At 37.5% G+C, this 17597-nt stretch overlaps 1 protein-coding gene across 1 annotated transcript in view; it reads left to right on the top strand.

The window, feature by feature from the left end:
* SNTG1 (syntrophin gamma 1) overlaps positions 1-17597 on the top strand; it is a 327320-nt gene that overhangs the window by 295031 nt on the left and 14692 nt on the right. The window contains exons 16-17 of the mRNA XM_029222453.1: positions 3314-3406; positions 14216-14326. Coding sequence (XP_029078286.1) covers positions 3314-3406; positions 14216-14326 — 204 coding nt within the window. The remainder of the gene's footprint in view (positions 1-3313; positions 3407-14215; positions 14327-17597) is intronic.

Raw genomic sequence — 17597 nt, 5'->3', positions numbered from 1 at the left:
ATGTTAAAGTAACTGAGAAATGTTGTTTCAATAATTTAGCTGTATAGAACCTCAATTCAATAAATAGATATTTTAATATCAATGTAGAAAGATGAAAAATACCTTAAATATTATTTTATTCCAAGTATCAACACTTAAGACCATTTTAAAGCATTGTATAAAGTTGTACAGGAGTTGACGTTTTTGTTATTTATTTTGATAGTTTTGGGTTTTCCTAATTATCATTTCCCTAGAATATCACACTTCACTTGAAAACAAATACATGGTGATTTCTACCTGCTGTTTTCAATTTAAAATTTCATTTTAAGTCTCCTGATGTTTAGAAGTGAGATAGAGATAAAATTATATTGTTTCACTGTATTTTACTATTTTTTAAAATCTGGGCCTCACATTCTCTAAACTGATGTCCTGAGCAATACATTTCTTTGTACTAGCACCTTACGTATTCACAATACAAATTTGAGATGCATATGGTAAGTGAAAAGAAAAATATTTAATGTCTTTTTAGCTTTTGGTTGTTTTATAGATTTTATAATTTCCCCTTGTTTACTCTACCAGAAATCAGTAATCAACGACTGAACACTGTGGTTCTGTTATTTTCAAAATTCAAAGATGTGAATATATTTACATGAAGAAGTTTGTGGTTTACTTCTATGTTCCTAATATTTCCACTTCCACTAAAGTTGGTAAAAAAATAAAGAGAGGACATACTCCGATTGTGAAACAGGCATAAAAGTAGGAAATTAATAAATTAATACAATAAAAATTAATAAATTAATCTATTTTTATTTTGAAATTAGTTTTCATTAACAGGACTGCACCCTAACATTTTCTAGCTTCTAATCTATTCCTTTATCTATTTAAATATTTTCTCATCTCTAATGTACTTAATATTGATATAAATATATATTTATTTAAAGGATAATTCACTGAAAGCAGGTATTTCTAAACATCCTACATTGTCATTTCAATTAACACCTTAAAATCTAGCCATCCTTCCCAGGGTGACAGTAGAAAATGTAATGAACATTGAAACAGAAATATGACAATTTGTATGAATTACATCTTACATTCACCTAGTATTCAAAGTACCAGAGTTAAGCCTAATTAATTTACTGTATCTTTAGCACCTTTATTTGTCCAATTTCTGAACAATTTTCCCAGAGTAAGTGAATAATACTGGTAAGGGACATATAATTGTTTTTTACACTAATTCAATATGAATTAATACAACCCTTTTAAAATAAGACTTTCTGTGAAGAAGTGTGTCCCATTCAAAACTTGATTTCTTTTAATGTTATTATTTCAGACTCTTTCATTGTGTTTTATCCAGCTATAGACAGTTAGCTGTCATCCAAAAGGGCATGTAAAAAATCATTTTATGTGTGATGTATCTTCAAGTATTGTGTAATAATATATAAAATTGTGCAAAATAATATATAATAATTATATATAATACATAATTGTGCAAAAATCTTTCAAAGTGTTTCTAGCTTGAAATTCCCTAAAAAGGATAATTTTTTTGCTTTTTTCTAACTATAATTCAACTTTATTATAAAATAAATATAGAAATTAAACAATAAACATTTCAATGTTAAAACATACAAATATACTCATTACATATGTTTATTAAGACTATAAATCATAGGATAAAACTTCAGTGGATCTCAAGTTATATTGTATCTGTTTCGATTTAATGATTATCAAAACAAGGTAATTTAATTCATAATTCTGTTCTTAATGAGATAAATTGTAGTGTTCCATACTGAAGGTGTTTCCACCTGACATGTATTTTTAAAATAATGTCACTTGAAAATAGCAAGCAATTATGTCTAAATTGGAGGAAATGAGATGGCCTTGGATATTCCTTAAGTTGATAGTAGTTTTAATAAAGTGGTAATGGGTGGGTACAAGCATGGAAGGTAAGGTGTTCATGTATTAAATAAAATTGCACCCACAAATAAACTTACAAGGCCCATTAAGTTTGCTTTCTAATCTGCTTTTTTGAAAAACTTAACTCCAAATGAATAATCTGGCCTGGTTATAACTTTCCAATGCAGATTGGGCTTAAACACATGAATATAGCTTTTTGGTGGAGTCAACGTGATGCATTTAGCCATCGTTAGTCAGAATGAGATTCACTTAATGTACATTTATACACAGTATTATAAACACAAATATGACGTAAGGATTGGTATCGAACATTTGCTTGAGATAGGCTTCTCTCTTTCTCCCTCTCCCTCCCTCTCTCTCCCCTTTGTGAATTACAAATGTTTTTCTTGGGACTTCCCTGGTGGTCCAGTGGTTAAGACTTCACCATCCAATGCAGGGGGTGTGGGTTCGATCTCTTGTTGGGGAGCTAAGATCCCACATGCCTCTCGGCCAAAAAAACAGAACATAAAACAGAAGCAATATTGTAACAAATTCAATAAAGACTTTAAAAATGGTCCACATCAAAAAAGTCTTTAAAAAAAAGGTGGTTTTCTTGATTTGAATATCCCACTCCAGTTTGCAATTAAGTGCAAATAAAACTGGCCTATGGACATAAAAATGCATTGTTTCATATAAGCCCCAAGTGTGTATTTCTCATCTGTTATTCTTGTATTCCAGCATCTATATTTTACTAGTTTTCCCAAACTATTTATATAAGTAAAATTGTAATTTAATCTGATCTCAGTGTAAACGATCATTAATTATTGATTTCGAAGAATCAATAGACTTACACAAATAATAGGAAGGGTAAATGTCTTTAGGACATAACTTGTACCACACTGATGAACATGTAGAGACTCTTAAGGTCAAGACGTTTCTTGTATTTCTTGCTCTGATTATTAAATCTGTTTGTGTGCCTGAGAGCTCTCTTTTTAAGAATATCAATGAAATTGATATGCCAAGAATTTAAGTAATACCTTAATATTTAATAATTCACTTTTAGCTTAATAAAAATGCAGTGATATTTAGCTACAGAATATGACAACTTAACATAATCTTGCCTACACCTAAAAATGTGTATACAGTTTTATTGCCAAGATAGGGAAGGGCATCAGTGTGACACAGGTAAAGACAAGGTCACCAGGGCAGGGTTGGAAACTCAGCCCTGCAGCCCCCGGGCAGGTCAACAAGCACTCGGCCTGTGTTTTGTTGACGTTAGGATGTTGACAACACCAGGTTCCTTATACAGTTATTGCTGAAATAAAGTTAGCTGTTGTATGAGGAACTTATCACAGCGGATGCGACACAGTCCGATATATGTGGACTATTAACCCTGCGTTGGGTCAGTCACATGAAAGTAACAGCGTTTTGTTCTGCCCAGTGCAAGACCTATGCATGCGTGCTGGAAAGTCACCTGATGGGGCTCACGATCGACTTCAGCATGGGCTTCATCTGCTTTGACGCTGCGACCAAGGTACTGTGCGTGGTCAGCGCGAGGGTGCGCGGCCTGGGTCCTAATCAAGGACGACTGGAATTGCTTCCAGCTCCTGTCAGCACTCTGACTGGTTATCAGGTGTTGGATTTAAGGTCCTCGTTTTTATTAATAGGAGATAAATTATGCCTTAATATGTTTATAGAAAAACAAGAGATTGAATTTTAATAAAACAAACGTGTTGCCAGAAAACATTATAACTATAAAAAGTGTATATATATGTACTATATAGACGTATATGTCTATATAGTATATATATATATATATATATATATATATATATTCTCTCTTACTAAAAGTATGGCCTCATAATGAAGGGAAATTTTCTTCTCTCAAAACAACTTTTTAAAAGTGTTCCTTTATTATTTTTCTGTGTCAACATCTCCAATATCAAAATGAGGAAACGTATTTTTTTAGTTGTATAGGTAATATGTTAGAATTATAGGATGGGGGAATTTCAGGGTTTGGAGGCCCCAAGCCAGGGAGTGTCACCTTGTGAACACTCGACTGTACTGTCTGATTGGGCACTTAATCTTCATAATGCATTCACATCTTTAAGTGGACGTTAATTTTTACAGTGTTTCAAGGTAAAATTTGAAAGGAAATTAATATGGCGTATATTCACACTTTTCATTTTTGAGAGTCTCTTCTGTGGCTTGGATAAGTTGAAGGACACTAATTTTGAGGATCTCCGAGCTACTGTTTTTGCCAAGGACATATGACCTTCATGTACACACACAGTTCACAATATGTTTAATTTGACTTTTTCTAAAATGCATTTATATAGTTACAACACAATCATAATATAAATTCCATGGGTTAAACTTCTAAAAATAGAATTAGACCTTCCTTTTTGATTTATGTTTTTTATTCAATAATATTTCAACTCTTTCCTATCAAAGGTAGTTGTTAAAAATCCAGAAGGAAAATTCGAGAATATAAGAATGAACATTTTCTTGATGCATCTCCTACAAAAGTAGCACTCAGCACACGTGTCTTTCCCTCCAGTCCTCCTGGGTCTCTGCTTCATAGAGGTCCCTGTTCTCACGGCGCCTGGTGGAGAGGATGGACACAAAAGAGCTCATCTGAGGTTTGCTGGTTTTTAGCAAAGGGAGTTGTTCGGGCTGGAAGCGTGTAACGAGGGGAAGAGCGCCGGGTGGTACTCAGAGGAAGCTGCCTTCTCCTCGGAATCCACAGTCACGGTCCGCTGACCAGGCAGGGGGTGACAGCGCTGGCAGGACCCGCGGGGCCACGTTCAAAGTGAAGCAGGCAGCACCGGATAGCAGGGGCCTTGGCCTTCGTGGCCGATGTGGCCCCCGCGCTGCTGGGTGGCGAAGTGACAGCGCCTCCCTGCCTTAGAGCAGTAAGTTTTTACTCCTCACGTGGCTGGTTCCCTCAAGCATCCCCCACCTGGCTCTGCTCCCCTTACTCCTGATTCCTGTGGAGCCAGGAGGTCAGCCCAGCACGTCCTTTTCTTGCCGGTGACACAGGCAGGACACAGCAAGCCTTACCTGCAGTCCTTCTTCATGTGCCCCTGCTGCTAGGACATCTACAGGCTCCCACTGGTCACAGCAGGCCACATGGCTGAGGCCACACCAAGTCAGAGGGCAGGGTGCCCGGCCCACGGTGGCAGAGCACAGATCTGGGGTGATGAACCCAGGGCTGACACGCCACAGTGCCAAGGGCCACCAAAGCCGCCAGGACCTGATGGCAGAAGCATGATGCCGTCTGTGATGGCCTTGGCGCCTTGGGGAGGATGCTTCGGAGGGGAGAAGAGTGGAGGGGGGGCGGGGAGGTTATTGGGCGTGTGGCTTAGACCTGGGAGCTTGCAGAGCTGTAGGGACCTGAGTAACAAGGAGGACGAGGTGCCCTTAGCAGGGCTTGGAGAGAAGGGCGGAGCCTCTGACCCGGGCAGCTCTGGGGAATTATTCTCCTGAAAGTAGCCACAGAGGCGTCATTGGGTAGTTACTCTGTTTAAGGATCGGGCTCACTTTTCTAATACTGTGTGTCTCACAGTAGTTCAGTGACTTTTCTAAGTTTCTTGGAAAACCCGTTCCAGTGGCGTGTGCCCTAGCACAGGACCCAGATACTATAAACAGACAACGCATGTCGTGGCCTTCAATGCCCGGGTGCATTCCTGGCAGCTGGTCCCCGCACCGCGCAGCCTCAGGACGGCCTCTCCCCCGGGACACTTCTTGGTCTGGAACACAAACAGATTTCTGGCAGGCAGGTGTCAGCAGGTAACCGAGATAGAAAATTATTCCACGTTCACTGGGTGAACAGAATTTAGGCTCCACTGGGACCCCCGACATGGGACCCGTCCTCTGCAGACCACTCAGACCCTGGACATACAGGGGCCCTCACCCACCTTGAGTGACTCAGACTCTCCTCTTTAACCGCTTTTTAACCAAATCAGGATGATTCGACACAGAAAGACCATGCATCCCAAGGTAATTTGTTATATGTTGCTAATTTAATGAACATAATAGTTTTCAAGTGATGCCTTTTACATGTGAGTCAATTTCTAGAAAAATAGATTTCTTTGAATTGGGGAGTTTTTTTCTTATACTTAGGGGGAAAAGGAAAATGATTGACTCACAGTAATAAAGTTCATAATTAAATGTTAGAGATCAAATAGTCAAAGTGAAGAATTGGCACTGCCTCAAAAGTAAAATGTGCAGGAACTTATGTGTTAATTTAGCAGTTATTTCATAAACTGCTTGATCTCTGTAGTGGAGCAGCCTTCAGACAACCTGGAGGAGAATAAAGCAGTGATGGCTTATTATGTTGTACAGGTATATTGACTTAGATGTAGCTATCCCAGTAAACTCATTTCCTTTTCTCTCTAGAGCTGTTACTCTCCACTGAGCTGGCACCGATGTGTGCATATGTTAAAAAGAAATCACTAGAAAAGAGTTGATTTCTACAGAGAATCGATAATATCAGTTATCAGTGTGGCTGAATTTTATCACGTTGCCAGAAAGAAGCAACAACAATAAACAAAACAAAAACAAAACCCTAAGGATCCAAGAAATTTATACGAGAAAACCCAAATTTTCTGCCAGTCTTTATTACACAGACAGCATGTAAAGTTTCTCAAAATAAAATTAGTATGTTACGAATAACAAATAGCACACCACATCCAGCAGTGTGTGGAAACATGTTAGTACCTCTTTTTCCACATGTATTTTGGTTATTCTATATCTTTACATAGATATGATTACAAGAAGTACTCTGTACAATCAACCCACCAGGTTGATGGGTTTAAGCTATTACAAAATAACACACAAGGTCTGCATTTTAGAAACAATTTTCTTCTGTTTTCTTTTTCTTTCCTGTTTGAGAGATTCCAAATAAATTGTCAAAGTGAACATCTGTATACCCCTCTGTGAATGTTCCATATATTTGATGAAAATATTTATACATATAGACATATCATATAGGGATAGTGTAGAGTCCATTTGGGGGGAATAAATTTAAATGAAATACGTTTGATCAGGATGAAATATGTTTGATCAGGAAGTTTCATCCAGTCTTTAGGCCCCTGGCCTGAGGATGGTAAGTTTTGGTTCTGCTAACTGGAGCTCAGACGCACGCCTGGATCCCTCAGGCTGCGTCCCGAACACGTCTCAGCACAGGGCCCGCCCCGGAGCTGGTCGTCTTCCTGATTCTGACTTCTCTGCGTTCCTCTCTCCGTTATCAGAAGGAATCTGAATTGTGTTCTATACCCGGGCCTCTTCCTCAACAGCTGCCCTTGAGTAAATCTGGAAGGTTCACTCTAACGGAAGTAGGGCAACCCCTTCTCATCTGGTTACGGCAGCATCAGCCAAACCTGCCTTCTCGATGTAAATATTTATTGCACACACTCCTATGTATCGTCTATGTGCAGACACGAGGAACACAGAAAAGGGTACACTCCCTTCTCTCAAGATGTCCACAGTCTAGTGAAAGAGACACATCTGGAACTGGGGGCTTTCAGGAAGTCTGGGAGAAGCCAAAGCATTACAAAGACATAGATACCTGCCCTTCTGTCCCTGTTCCCAGCCACTGCCAGATTAATGATGCTTCTAAAATGTAAATTTGGCCATGTCATCAGTCTCCTTTGTTACATTACTTTAGTGGCTTCCTACTGCCTTTATGACATCTGTCAACACAGGATAGAAGCCTCTCAGGGTTCTGGTCTCTGTCTGGATTTGGCATCATCTCCTGTGTCTCCCAGCTTTTGAGGATCCAGCCGTACCCCATGGTTTTCCACATGACATTTCCACAGCTTACGTTCACCTTGAGAGCAGATCTGCCTCCAGAAAGCCTTCCCTCACAGACTCAGGGGAGGCCTAGACACCCCCTGGTGCAGCACTGATCATCACGCATCACAGCTGAGATTGGTGGAGACATTGCCCTAATCCAGACTCAAGCACCGTCCAAGGACACAGAATCAATTTAAGGACGTGTGAGGCATGTGCTGACGAAATGATGTTGCCAAGGAAACACGTGGGAGCCATGAGCTGTCATCTAATTCTGTTTTCTTTTCATATTGCTATTTTTCTCCCTTTATTCATCATTTCCATTCACATTTATAAGATTTACAAAATTACTGTACAGTTGATGTACTAGTTTTAGTAAAAATGTAATTTATAAAGTTCAAAAACATAATCAATTAGGATACATTTGACATGAATGAAGAACAAATGAGAAGGATAAAGATGTGTAAAGAAAAATATTCTTAAAGAAAAGGTTTGTCGTGCTTTTCTACTAAATAGGACTCCTAACCCACCCACAGAAAAAAAGGAAGGAAGAGGACGCGCTTACGGGACACTGGCATTCTAACATGTGTTGTTAATTCATTTCAGTGGGGAGGGGAGGATGGAAGGCAGCAGAGGGGGTGTGTACCTGGGCTGCTTGCAAAGTCGAAGGGGGAGGCAAAGCAGAAAGAGGGCTTTGAGGGAAGATTTGATTTTCTGGTTAACAAGAGACCCATCAAGACACTGCAGCAGAAAAAGAAAAAGCATGTTTGTGGTTATTGCTGGGCAAACACTAGTTAACTGCCAAATACCAGGCGACTGGTGTTACAGGGAGATAAAAAAAGATTCTGCCTCCAAAGCAATTTTGTTGTAATTTTTAACGTGTTCTGTGTAATAAGTTGTAATCCATATAGATTGTGCTTTCTGGTGTGTTTGCCCCCTATGTTGCAAAATAGCCTTAGATTCCTCAGAAGATAGATGACACAGAGCTTAAATTACCTTCATATGTAGACGTTATTTCATTTTTTGGAAGAGGAATTTTTCTGTGGGGCAAGAGAAATTAGGCTCTGCCCACAGTGAACCGATAAAGAGACGGATAAATGTATTAGAGGTTTTTTATTATTATTCTACTCTAGAGTTTTTCATGTTTTATTTTATTTTATTTTATTTTATTTTATTTTTGGCTGTGTTGGGTCTTCGTGGCTGCGCGCGGGCTTTCTCTAGTTGCGGCGAGCGGGGGCTACTCTTCGTTGCGGTGCGCGGGCTTCTCATTGCGGTGGCTTCTCTTGTTGCAGAGCACGGGCTCTAGGCACACAGGCTCAGTAGTTGTGGTGCACGGGCTTAGTTGCTCCACGGCCTGTGGGCTTCCTGGACCAGGGCTCGAACCCATGTCCCCTGCATTGGCAGGCGGATTCTTAACCACTGCACCACCAGGGAAGCCCTAGAGATTGGTTTGCCTATTTTGTTCGGCATGTAAGTTTTTCATCTCATTTGTGCAGCTTCACTTTCCATTTATAGACATACAATTGATGAATTATATTTTTGAATAGTCTGCAACTAAGGAACACGATATCATACAAACACTTGATTCATTTGCTAACCTGAGTCCCTCAGTTGCAGCCCGCTCTGCCACCCGTCTCTGGGGGATTACAGCCGGCTCGGAAAGTCTCTGTGGTAAATGTCGAAAATATGGAGGAAGGGAAAGCTTTTTCTTTTCCCTTCCCACTGAAGTTCTCTAGATCACTGGCATTTCTGAACTTTAAGCCAATTCTAACCATGAATCTTAAACAAATGGGTAGCTTATGGGACACTTTTTACTTGGAGAGAGAGAGTGAAAGAAGCTTATAATAGCAACAGCATTGTAAAGAAGAAGCAATGATGACTCAGAACAGACTATGCTTGAGAAGATCAGCAAATTACTTTCCTGAGTTTCGTGTCTTGTACCAAATGGGGCTCTGAGTCTGTCCTCTATTCTAAGGATCTTTCAGGCTATTTGCAATGGAAGTTCAATTATAATCATGCTCAATCAATGGGTCTTTGATGTTTGGTTAGGCAAATAATTGTAGAAAACCAAAGAAGCAGGTTGGGCTAAAAGAAAAGTAGGAACCATGGAGCATGGCCGACTTGGGTTTGGTTCCCGCTTAATAGTTGTGAAATACTATGAATGTACGTGATGTTTCCTTAATTGCATCCTCTGGAAAATGGCAGTACCCTAGCTATTGCAGGGATTAGTGGGAGGATGTGAAAGGGTCTAGACCAGCGTTACACTCACTGTGAGAAAGATGACACTCCACTGAAGGACAGCAGTGGACACCTGGAACGCTTCACAGGCCCTGAGTGAAGTCCATGTGGTCGCCCATAAATGACTCAAGGTCAGGAATGAGGGATGGATTCCATGCTATGTGCCTCATGATTTTCACATGAATATTCTGCTTGATAATATTTGAGCATTTCATCTTCAATCATAAGTGGATTAATCACTGTTTGTAAGCATAGTTTATAAAGATTTCTCACTGGTTTAAGAATGATGACCTTAAATTATAAAACCCAATTGGCATTGAATCCAAAGGTTTCAGCATTATCTGTTTGCCTGCATTATTTTCTTTTATTTTTTCCAAAATTGTTAGAGCCTGCAGTAATTTAAAGAAAGCGTACGTATTACGAAGAGTAGTTCAGAGGCAAATGATTCTTTTGCAGAATTTTCTTTTGTAGTCTTTAATTGTGAGAGCGCTTTGGGTGATAACCTTTTACTGTATATTTTCCTATTACCCACCATGTTTCTTAGCCATCTTCAGTGACTTTTTTACAACTATTGAAAATGCTGGGATTTATTGTGTTCTCCACACGTACGGCATCTTTTCTTGCATGTTTTAGTCACTTAAAAATATTTAAAGACATCTTCAAAATGCCAGGTACATTTTAAATTTATCATTTCATATAGTCATTCCGACAGGATGTTGAGTTGAGCACTGTTTCTGACTGTTAAAAATAAACAAAAAAAAGTTTTAATAAATACCACTAGTAAGGTATTTTGGCTCCATTATTACTAAAATCCATTAAATAGTATATTTTATAGGGAAAATTTTTTTTATAATTTCTTGAAATCTATTCCATGGGATAAAGCTAGCTGAACAAAGTTAAATGAGTTTCTTTTTCTGAGGAAATGAGAATCTGGCCTGTGACCATTTATTCTGAAGACTTTGGGTGGAATTCTAGATTTCAAAAATCCTCAGAAATGTTTTCATACATTTGCTATCAGTTTTTTTGTTTGTTTTCTTTCTTTCCCTCCTTTTGGACTTGCTGTCCATCAAGTTCAACAAATTAAGATTACCACTGGTTGCAGGAATTTTCCAATCCAAAACCAACGCCCCTTGGTTAAAGTTATGTAGAGAGGGCAGAGACCCCTGGGCTTGCAGAGTTCAGGAGATATTATGTACTATTTGCTTACATCATATCCCTTCTACTGTTGGAAAGTTCACAGCACTTTATAAGTTCCCACGTTAGTATATGTTTTCTGGCATATTCACCCAAATCAATGCAAGTACACTTTAGCTGCATACGTTTCTTAATTTAAGAAAATACTGATATTACCATAACACTGTGCTCTACCAACAGTACAAATTCATATTATTGTTGCAATAACAAATAACATATCCAACGCTGAAGTTTTTAACTGAATTTATGATAGCATTCAGAGTAAGAGATATTTCAATTTTGATATAATGAAATTTCTGAAGTTTTACTTTGATTCCAAAAATTGAGTGGAAAAGAAGTTAAAGTTAACTGATTTTCTAATTGAAAGATTGATAGACAAATGACATCATTTAATCGTGAAGTTCTTCTGCTAATAGAGACAAATCAGTATCAATAGCTTCATTTTGATACATCAACAAGAAAACTTGAAGCCCAAAATTTGATTTAGAAAGGGAGTCATCTGATCTACATAAAAATTTATGCTTAAAGGATATTTTAAATGTACTTATCTAAATATATTACAACAACGTTATGGCAACAGAAATAGAATGGTCTAAGAACAGTGGTGTCCACTCATCTTTTTCAGCGTTGATATTCTTAACATAGTTGCCATAACGTTTATCAGAATCTTAAAAACAAAATACAGGTATAAAGACTAGGATTTCCAAAGATTCTTGAATTAAGCCAATTTTTATACCTGTGTAACTTTTACTGATTATATTTTCAGATTCAGATTCCTCCAAATTGCTGTTAATGACTTCATGGCATGTTAAGTCACACAGTTTACCTAGAAGGTTCTAAGTCTTACTAGTTTACTGAGTTACCTCTTAACTGACCAATCTTTCAGCCCATCATTAGATTCATTAACTACTTTATTCATTTTTGGTGCGATCTACTCACAGCCGAGGATCCATGCTCCATATTCCGAAAAGTCTCCAGGCTTCCCTCCCCTATCTGCCTCATCCGCATTCTTAATTTTGTTACTGTTTAAAATAATGAGCTTTAACAGCTGTTAAAGTCTGGCCTTTGGAAAGGTCAGCTAGTTGAAATAGCAAATTCCTGGTTTACTTTTATGACTACATATGAAATATTATTTCAAGTTATAATTATAATTTGAGAATTTGCAACCTTTACTTTTACAGTTAAGCCAAGCTAGGCATAGTTTCTTGTGCAAAACCACATGGTAGGTTAATGTCAGGACCTGAGCCGTGTATGATAATGTTTCTGGCAGACGTTCCCCCGCAGCCTTCTACAAGCCTCCCTTGTTTTAACACACATACCTGCTTTCCTGTTCTTATGTACCCCTTAAAGTCATATTATTGCATTTTCCATGTAAATACATGACTCTTATGAGCATTATTTTAATGCAAATTGTTCAGAGTTTTCATTTTTTTATATTTATTAATAATAAGGTGTTTAACACTTTCCTTTATTTTTCATATATTGTATTTCCTTACAGTTAATTTTTTGAAAGGGAATGTCTAGATCACATAACATCCACGTTTTTATGGCTTTAGTATATATTATAATTATTGCCCCAAAGAATTTCACACAGTTCCCAGGAATTTTATACAAATATTTCAAGGTAAACTTGCTAGCTTTAGTTATTTTAGTTTTCAGTGATCTTTGCTAATTTAACATTTGGAAAAAGCGAAGTCATTGTAATATTATCACACTCCTCTTTTTTTCTAGTGAGATTGAACATGCTCTCGTATTTATTAGAAATAGTAATGGTTTTTCCATTTTCTTCAATGACTTTTCTCTGTAGTACTGTCTTTTTACGTATTAGGTTGTTAGGATTTTCCTTATACTTTACCGTATTTCCTGCTATATTGCCACCGTTTGTTGTTTTTCTTTCACCCTAACCCTAATTGTACAAATGAATATATAATTTCTTACTAGTCCTAAATCTAGAACTCCCTCTTTTCAAAAGTTACTAAATACTCACTTACCTACTACCGTGTAGTTCTCCTGGATTGTTTAAATTATTTCACTTTTTAAAACATAAAGGATTTTATTTAGAGGAAGTTGTGAGATAAAGGATATAACTCTTCTATTTTTCTTCCAGAAAGTTAAGTGCCCCAGATAATTTCATTGTTAAAAGATGCTTTATAGTGATAGACTTAAGGCAAACATTTAAGAGGATTTGTAATGACTGGATATTGCTTCTGTATAGATTGTGTAGCCTCATAGTAAGAACAAAAGCAAAGACATCTACTTTATACAGAGACTAATATCTTCAGAAAACTGACGGTGTCTTTTTAAATATATAATAAAATGCTTAATATATAAGAGCATAAATGTTTGGTGAATAAATAAATGAGCAGTATTCTGTGTAACTTCATTTTGCCTCATTATTATATGTTACTGAGAATTTCCTCATCCTTATTTTTAAGGACTTTATGATGTTGCTATTTTATTATACTTTTAAAAGTGTAAACTTTTTAAATTAGCATGTAGATCTCATACTGTCTAAACCTGCTGCTGCCACATTGGAAGATGGCTTTTAGCCACATGATCTTCTAGACCGAGGCCCCGCGGATGGGTGGGGCTGGTCCCATGAGATGTTCGTGCTGGTTTGTCTCATGAGGGCACCATGGAAGTTTCCGTTGTGATCGGTTACTCAGGCTGACCTTTCATCTTGACAAAAACACGGGTTATTAGTTAGAGCTTCAAGAGAGAGCTCTACGAATTATCAGTTGAAAATCACCTTATCACTTCTATGGATGAAAAAAAAAGAAATGGAAAATAGGTGCTTTTGCTGATTCACTGGCATGGACTTAAGCTTTAAGTGAGTTTGTTTCTATTTCATGATAATGTAAAACCAGATACGCAAATTGATTTATTCATATATATGTTTAAAATGACAATTTCATGGGAACCAAAGTTATTTCAGGAAATTAAAGGATATATTGAATACTAAGCCTTTGATAAGTATATTTTCATTTACTTTTTAATACTGGGATATAGGACTAAATCAATATGATTACCTTTAACCAGTTAAAGAACAATTTCTTGGTTTGAATATAGCTATGAGTTGCATTGACTCGCCTGTGGTTTTTTTTTTTCCCTTTAGGCAGTACTTTGGAGGTACAAGTTTTCTCAGCTTAAAGGTTCTTCGGATGACGGCAAGAGCAAAATCAAATTTTTGTTTCAGAATCCAGATACTAAACAGATTGAAGCAAAGGTAAACTGAAACTCATCACAAAGACCACCTCTAGCTACATTAATGCCATTAAGAAAGAAAGGGGAGAAACTTTAGGAAACCCAAAAGTGCGAAAACACACGTTCTCTGTTCTTACCTTGGAATATACTGCATGGCCAAAAGAATAAATTCACTTAAAGATTTTAATGGCAAGTTTTCACTGAAACGCACACCTTAAAATAAATTACACACAACAAGTTGCATTTCCTAGTTTTAATTCCCTACGAACTGTATTTGTGTCACACTAAAATAATATTCCGGGAACTAAAACAGTCACCTTCTTGATGGTTTCACATTCTAAATAATAATTTAAAATATTCTGACTCTAGTTTATCATTTTTGATTCCCTCTTCAGATATGAACACAAATCCCCAAAGAAAAATATTTTTTTAATCAATTTATGTTTTCCCCATGTTATTCTATGTTAAATAAAATGAATAAATGAATGATTTTTTTGCTTTGCTCCATGCAAATTTTCAGTATTCTGAAATTTATTAACTATGTTGTTTTAACTCATCAGAAAGATTCACTACTTTTGTGCTTATGAATGTATATTTGTAAATATTCAAAATCTGAGTGATTTCCTTTACCCTTCTGTGAAATTCACAGCAACAGTCTTTGGGTTAGAATGAGTTATAAATATATTATTTCAGTGGGGAAGAAAGAATAAATAATGAATACCAAAGTGAAAAATCAATTCTATGGAAATGAAAACTGAGACATAAATTTTCAACTCTGGATTAAAATCACCGTAATTCTGTTACATTCCTGTATGTATTAAATCCAGGGGGAGTCTTGGCCTGCCATTCAGAGCCTTCCAGGGACCGAGCCCACCTGACTCTCCCGTCCACGTCTCTTGCGGCCCTGCTCTGTGTCCAGACCAGAGGCCCTCATTCTCCCTTTAACAAGACGATGCCTTTCTGGCCTTATACATCAGCTCATGCTTTTGTCTGGATTTTTCTCCTTAGTCCCCTCAGCTCTTGATCTGAATCTCTCTACGAATACCCACCCCTGCCTTATGTTTGCCTCTGACTCCTCCTGGGCTGCAGGCTGTTTAAGGGGGGCTGTGCAGGCAGCTCCTTTCTGCTGACTCCTGTCCTCCTGCGTTTCTTTAAAGCTTCCCTGTTCCAAGTGGTCTTGCCTTATATTTGTCTCGCATCAGTGTGGACAGAGGCCTGGGTAACTTCACCCGCTCCGTCCATTTGCTTGTCTCCTAATTCTCACATCTACACCCCATCACAGCCCATCCCTAAGCGCAGACCTTTCTATGGGGCTACAGCACCTCTGCTTTCCTCTCCGGCTGCCATGGGTGGATCGTTACTCTGTGTCACTTACACCGCTCTTTAAACTGGCTCTTAGTGTTACTATGAACAGTGCATTACTATTGTCCAAAAGTATGTATCTTTAGCTTTTGGTGGATTTCCCAATCTTTCACACACAGGACACATCCTAATACGGGTGAATGGTGTTAATGTTGTCAGTTCTATACTCTTCTGGCGAACGTGGAGTGTCAGCCACTAGTTGATAAGTTTGATTTGATAAGTTCCTTCTCTTCTGATACTTTCAGTGTGCTAACAAATCCTTAGTTGACAACATGAAGCAAAAAAGATAAATGCAGTGAAATGACTACTAACTGTAGTATTTAGGCTTCAGTTTAACATGGCACATATTATACATGCACCTAATTATACTTCCTTAACTTTTCTAGTCATTAGTTGTCTGCCAGCTTCTAAATACTACTTTTTCTGTTTATAATGTTTTAAGCAATATTTCATAAATTCATTTAATAAGAAATAGTTTCAGAAGATATTTATTGAATGTTTTTCTTGAATTTAGAGGCAGTGATTTTTTTTAACATCTTTATTGGAGTATAGTTGCTTTACAATGGTGTGTTAGTTTCTGCCGTATAACAAAGTGAATCAGCTATACGTATACATATATCAAGGCAGTGATTTTTAAATAGTGAAAAGAGCAGTCTTAAAACCAGTGGGAGAATCTGACCATTGGTGAGTTGCCAAACTTCTTTAAAGTCGCCATCTCCTTCTATAAAATGAGAGAGAGTAACACCTCCACGGGTAACACTGAAAGCACCAAATTAAATATGGAGACTGTTTAACAAGTGACACTCGCCAGTCAGAACAGTGGCCAGCTCTATAGAATTGTTTAGCCGTACTGGTGTGTATCACCTCGGCAAATATCATAGAAATTATATTAGATTAAAACTAGTACAATTGCTAACTATGCTATAACCTTATAACCGCAATTTGTGAGCAGTAGTCAAAAGGACCATCACAGGAGGAAAGCAAGGAGAATGCCAGCTTTGTGTATCACATCACAGGACTCATGCGACCATCTGTCGTAAGCATGGCTTATGGTTGAAACTGATGTCATTTGAGAATTCAACGTTTTCTCTGTTTAGGGCAGCCCTTTTTTTTTTTTAATGAGAGAGTAGGCAACATGATATAGTGGAAAGAAAATTAGGATCAGGTAACCTTGAGTAAAAAAAAAAAATCTCATCTTTACTATTTCCTGGCTATATTCCCAGGGGCAATTCATCATCAAATTATGACTGCTACCTTGCAGGGAAAGTGTAAGGAATAAATACCCCTGGTACCTGGCGTATGGAAGACACTCGATAAATCACTGATGAATGATTTCATCTTTAAAGAATGTAGCATAACAACTAAGGAAGTATTAAAAAAAATAGCAGTATTATTATTAGGAGAGAAGTTAGTAAAGGTGATTAATTAACATATATAGACTGTCCTTCCCACATTTAAGAAATTCAAGTTTATAACCATACCCCAAACTTGTGTCATTTTTCACATGCTTTGGACAGTTTCTGTGTTTTGTTCATTTCTATTAATTTTTATAATTTTAATGTGGGAAGTTTGGCCTGTGTCCCCGTCTCCAAGTCAGGGACAGGAGCTTCTCCTGTATATTTATAATATAACTCCTCTTAATTTATGTATGTTGTAACATTGGTGTCCACTCTGTGTGGTCATTTTTCACTAGCGTGCCTCCTTCACTAGACCAAGAACTTTTAAGCACAAGGAGTGTGTCTTACAACATACAATCCTCAGGCTTAACCTCATGCTTGCCTGGGATCAGGCAAGTAATAACTGTCTGCGTTTCACTTCATTTAATATTTCCTGGTACATTATTGAGTCACTCTCCACAGTCTCTTTTTCATTTAGGCAAACAAAATTAGGTAGTCATACTCTGAATGGATGGAGGTTGGAAGATAGGAAGA

Source organism: Monodon monoceros, unplaced genomic scaffold (genome assembly GCF_005190385.1).
Source record: "Monodon monoceros isolate NGI ecotype Baffin Bay Population unplaced genomic scaffold, NGI_Narwhal_1 Super_Scaffold_14, whole genome shotgun sequence".
In the NCBI taxonomy this organism is placed as follows: Eukaryota; Metazoa; Chordata; class Mammalia; order Artiodactyla; family Monodontidae; genus Monodon; species Monodon monoceros.
The sequence above is the reverse complement of the archived record's forward strand: the minus strand, read 5'-3'. Positions and strand labels throughout refer to the sequence as shown.